The sequence below is a fragment of the Lipotes vexillifer genome, unplaced genomic scaffold (genome assembly GCF_000442215.2).
Source record: "Lipotes vexillifer unplaced genomic scaffold, Lipotes_vexillifer_v1.1 scaffold395, whole genome shotgun sequence".
Classification (NCBI taxonomy): domain Eukaryota; kingdom Metazoa; phylum Chordata; class Mammalia; order Artiodactyla; family Lipotidae; genus Lipotes; species Lipotes vexillifer.
This window is the reverse complement of record NW_006797390.1, coordinates 878,695-884,180: the sequence shown is the minus strand read 5'-3', so window position 1 is coordinate 884,180 and position 5,486 is coordinate 878,695. Positions and strand designations below refer to the sequence as shown.

At 47.8% G+C, this 5,486-nt stretch overlaps 1 protein-coding gene across 1 annotated transcript in view; it reads left to right on the top strand.

The window, feature by feature from the left end:
• Window positions 1-901, top strand: part of ETV6 (ETS variant transcription factor 6) — a 243,749-nt gene extending 242,848 nt beyond the window's left edge. Inside the window, exon 8 of the mRNA XM_007469341.1 lies at window positions 247-901. Within this exon, the coding sequence (XP_007469403.1) occupies window positions 247-352 (106 nt within the window). The 3' untranslated portion in view covers window positions 353-901. The remainder of the gene's footprint in view (window positions 1-246) is intronic.
• The last annotated feature ends 4,585 nt before the right edge of the window (window positions 902-5,486 follow it).

Sequence of the window (5,486 nt, the reverse complement as noted above, 5' to 3'; positions counted from 1 at the left end):
CAGGAATGCATCACACGGCTCCATCTTCACAGTCATCCTAGACTTCTGTTTATCATTGTTTTGCCAACTTTCAGGCAGTCAGAGGAAGGGGTAACTTTTTCTAATTTGGGCTAAGTTAGCGTTATGACCAGGTTCAGTAGCTCTCCAGCTATGTGATAGGCGATGGGAACTCTCTTTTTAGAGTTCAAGGTAAAGACAACTTTAGGAAATTGTAACCTCTTCACGCCACCATTTGCTCTTCCAAAGGTTTATGAAAACCCCGGATGAAATCATGAGTGGCCGAACAGACCGTCTGGAGCATCTTGAGTCCCAGGAGCTGGATGAACAAATATACCAAGAAGATGAGTGTTGAAGGAACCGGCCCCCGGCTCAGCGGGCCGATAGCCAAGGGCACCCTGCCCGCCAGGATGGCTGGGGCGTGACGGAGCGGAAGGGAAGAGACCCGGACATGGCAGTGACACTTCTCTCGCCCAGCGTGAGGGACCCCGGAGCACCTTAGACAAACCACTCAGCAAAGGCGGCGCTGGAATTCTGGCCAAGGGCACCAGCCTGGGACTCATGTTCATGGTTCCTTCTCGTTTGGAATCTCTTTCTGTAATTCCTCCCCCACCCCGTTCCACCTGTTGTTAAGTTTCATGGTGTTTTTGGTTTTGTTCTTTTTTAAGACCATGCAGTTTGACTTTTCATCATTCATATAGGGGAAGACATCGAGGTTGTTTTCCTATGGAAATATATATCTATTATATATATATATATTTTTTTTGCAAATCTCACAAAGTGCAGAAGCGCAACTGGTCAGGAGAGAGAACACTTGCAAAAGGGTTCAGGTTCTCTTGATCCTGCCACGTGGATCAGGTTTGTTCCTGTTGCTGTTGGGTCTTGGCTGGAAAAAAAAAAAAAAGAAAAAAAACAACAAAAAAGATGCTTTTAAAAACGATAAATTGAAAAGGAGAGCTCTCTTCTCTCTCTCTGGCTCTCTTTCCTCCCCTGCCCCGTCCCGTCCTCCCTCCTCGCCTGTTGTTGAACTTCAGATGCCTTTCAGCAGAGTTCAGCCTCTTTGGAGAGTCTTGGGAATTGTTGGCACCCAAACGGAATCAGCGGTCTGGGTGCTTTGTAGCCGGCACCACAAAAAGAAAACCCACATCCCAGCATTTGGCTACCTATCGGAGGGAGGCCAGAAACATCACGGAGGCTGCTGCCTTCCGGAAAGATGAATGCTAGTCCGGCAGGCTTCCCCTGACACAGCTGTGAGAACCGCGGGGCCTGGTGGTTCCACAGAACGTAAGATAAGCCTGGAAGGGTGTCTAGGTTATTTGGAAGCCCCAGCATCTCGGGATTAGTTTGCAAGTGCTGCGAAGTGGGGAAAAAAATGACAAAAAAAACACACAGGCCTGATGGTCCAGGTGACAGATCTGCAGTGGGGTATGAATTATTCCAAAGTAGGTTATGGAGGGTCATCTCTGCTCCATCCCAAAGGCCATCGTGCAGTCAGTTTCATACCCTCACCTAAATTTTTTTCAATTCCCCGCCTTTTTTTTTTTTTTTTTTTTTAAGTTTCCTGGTCCCCACAGGACACAGGGCATCTGAGGGGGAGGACCCTGGAGTGTGTCGTCTCAGTTGTTACTGGTGTTTGCCACGCCTGGGCAGACGGGAAATTCCTCAGATACCTTACTTTACCCTCTTCTTTCCTAGCTGTGTTTCAGAATGGACCCATGTGTGGCTCTTTTTCACCTCAAAATAAGGTCAGTAGTATCTTATAAAATGAGGAAGGTGCCACCCCTTAGTACTTTTGATGATGATAACGTATTTTTCGAAAGCTGTTGCAGTTTTGCGGGGGAGGGGTTTCCTTTTCAATAGCCATCTAAATCAACTCTTCCAATACAGGCTCGGAATCCAATATTAGGAGTACAGTCTTTTTTTACTCACGAAGATTAGACCTCCCTTACAAAGCACCCCATCCTCGTTTCTCTCCGCTTCCTCTGCTCAGTTGGGTGAGCATCTCACGGCCCCCCCAGCCCTTCCAGGTGAAGCCACCAGATGCCCAGGCATGTCCTCAGGCCATTTCTGAGTGAGTCAGACAGGCAGGGGTTGTGGTCACACGGGCAGGAGGAATTCTCCACCCCTCCCCCAGCCCCAGCCTCACTGACGAGGACACCAGCCTGCGGGGAGGGAGGGACAGACAAATAGGCTGACTATCGCTCAAGAACACTGGAAACGCTCCCGCCTCTCATCCAACCACAGATAGATGCGCAGGGGTGGCCGGCCTCCTCCCACCCTCACACACTCCCCCCACTCTACCTTCCAGAAGGTCGGGTTTGCGGTGAGGTCAGGAACCTTCTATGTGTCCCCTGATGAAGGGTTTGGGTTCAGTCTGCTCGGACGGGGATGAAATCCAGCTGGATCCCAGCATACTACAGATGTCTTTCAAGAACGTTCTATAGCACACAGTGATGATCTTCCAGCCTCTGAGATGACTGATGTTGGCTCTCCAATGGAGAGATTAAGCCGAATACCTGGTGTGTTGTGAAGCCATTGAGTTGCAGGGCTGGAGAGAAAGGGTGGATCTCTACTGAGGCTCTCTTTGTGTGACATAAAACCAGAGACCCGGGGACCATGCCGCCCTTCCCTAAGATTAGAGCATCTCATTCCGTTCACCCAGGTTTAAGGACTCGGGCTCTTATTGTCCAAAGAATCTTACAGTTGAATTATGGAGGGGAAAATTCCCCTTTGCCCCCAGGATTTCTGTGTTTAAAGCAATATCCTGTAAGAGTCTGTAAGACTTAGGCTGACACCTTCAGCCACTTGCAGAAACAGAAGGTGGCAATTCCAATGTAGTCTTCACTGTCCATCCAGATATTACCGTTATTGGTTTTCTGTTCACTCCCTTAATGGCAAAGGTTCTTCTCATTGGTTCTTTGAGAGAATACCTGAGTGATACTGATACCAGGGATACAGCATGTACACACTGCAGACCTGAAAGATTTCAGGTTCAATTTAGGCAACTTTGATGGAGTACCTGCTAGACACCCCGAGAGATTCCCAAGAATCGGGCACAATCCTTGCCCTCCGAGAGCGTATCTCCTACCTGCAGAATCTATCTAGCATGAAATTTCTCACTTCCAACACTAAGCACTAGGGGGGACGAAAATTTCACCTGGGACCAAACCAGAAGGACGTCCACGATCTGAATAGTTGGCCTTTCCCTGCTGCCATCGTGGGAGGTCTTGGCTTTTGCAAAATGAGACACTGGGAAAGGAGAACTCAGAAGGCTGCAGGGGAGCAAACTTGCCTCCAGCTGGGTCCGAGGCAGACAGTCTCGCTTGTACCTTGAAATTCTCTAGCGTCTACTCTTCCCTGCACCTTGAGGTAACCAGGGTGCTTCCTCTCCATCAGAAGACAGCAGTGGCAAGTGGCTGGACGGGCTACGTGGAAGTAATGCTATCTCTAAGATCTTTCTGTCCCGAGGCAACTTTGTCGTGCCTAAGGTAGCATCACCGATGTTCCACATCCTTTGGGGGGCGGGGGTATCCCCCCAGGAAAAGAGGAGTAACAACTGATGGATTTTTTCTCTTTTCAGCAGTATGTTTGGAACCCCCTGCTCCATCATCTTCTTACACTGATACCTTGGTCCAAGTGAGAATGTAGATTTAGCCGAAACTTAGATGGCTTTGACGGGATGTACCTAAATGCCTAAGTAACCACACCTCCTCCGCCATTCACTGCCTAGGATCCAACTCTGAATACATGTCTGAAACATTAGCTCCCCTTTTGAAGAAGGGAAATCTGAGTATCAGAGAGGTCCTGTGACTTGTCCTAGGAGCAGACGGCATGCCAGGGACAGAATGAGGATTGGGACCCAGCCTGGCCATACCCCGATCTGACCGATTCCCACCCAGGAAGCTGAAGATAAAAATTGGGGGAAATACACAAAGAACAAAAGGCAGTTTCTTTGCCCAAGCATTCGGTGCTAGTTAGTTTTCACCCACTCAGCCTGTTTCTCTTCTGAACAGTAATGAAGGGAGTGATCCAAGGAGCTGGGGGTGGGCTGGGAAGGGGGGTGACAATGGTCCCTGCCTGCCTAAAAACCACAGAAGACTAACCTGATACCCTTTGGGCCCCATCTGCATCAACACTAAACAACGACAAACTCCCCGAATCTTTCATACATGCCAAGTGAACATTCTTGAAGATTTCTCTTTGTGACTGCAACCACCTGCAAATGAGGACGAATCTAGAATTTTTTTTTTTTAATTTCTAATCTCTTGTTGTTTATGAGGTGTGGGGTTTATAAGGGACTGAATCAAATGAATGTAACAAAAAAGAAAAACAAAACAAAAAAAGCCTTTTCTCAGGGCCAGTGAATTGCAAATAATTTTTAAAGAAAAGCCTATAATTGCATCATCTCAATAAATTTTTTATAAAAAAAGAAATCCAAGTCTCTGTTTTTAATAATATGAAATGGAGTCAGACAGGCAGGGTGGTCCAATGAGGTAAATCCTGTCTCCACTCAATTACGGTGTAAAGTGCAGTCATGGTTTTTCACTGGCAGGAAGCCCCTGTCACAGAGCAGTTTGCAGGCAATCTTTAGACAAGTGGCACCAGAAAGGTCAGAGCAAACATTTCAAATCTGAGCAGCTGCCGCAAGTGGAGAAATTTGCCAGCAGGAACCTCAGTCAGAGATGGCTTGGGTCCTGCGCTGTGCCGAAGATTATCAGTTTGCTGCGGACTCACCTGACTCGAAGAGTTAAAGGACCCTAGGTCTTCCCACAATAGAACTGCTCCTCAGCTGTGCTGAAATCATGGGTGTGCACGTACAGGTGATGAGGGCATGAATGTGACTACACCCAGGCCTATAATGACCTGGAAGGTCATCCATCACACCGCTCAGAGCCAGCCCCGCACTCAGAATGTCTCAGCCACGCTAGCCAGTGGAGTCACCTGCCCACCAGTAGGCACTTATGATCCCAACATCAAGCATCCTGCAGTCGACCAGAACTATCTACCTGCCATCAGTGGTGGGTAGAAACTAAGAGAAGAATGGAAAAGGAAGCAATTTCTTTTGCTTGTAAGCAACTCCGACATAGGTTTGGGAAGCGGAAGTTTGGAATCAGTGGTCTCCGAAACGGTGGTGAGATTATTTCTATATTTAAGTTGTCCCAGGTATTCTGTCGCCCATGACCTTAACTTACTGAAACCTGGCCCCATATTCTGTATCGTCAGAGCACAGTATCAAGTAATAGGGGTTTAGGTATTTCCTAAGGTGCTAATAATGCATCTGAAGCTACTATTTCTATAACCAGCATCAGTATCCCCTGGGAATTGCTAGAAATGCAAATAAATGTTCCCGCCGCATCAACTGAATCAAAAACTTTGGGAGTGGGGCTTAGTAATCTCGTCTACCAAGCTCTCTGGGTGATTCTGATGCATGCTGAAGTCTGGGAGCCACTGCTAGCATCGATTTGTTCATCGTAGTATGAGAAAGAGTG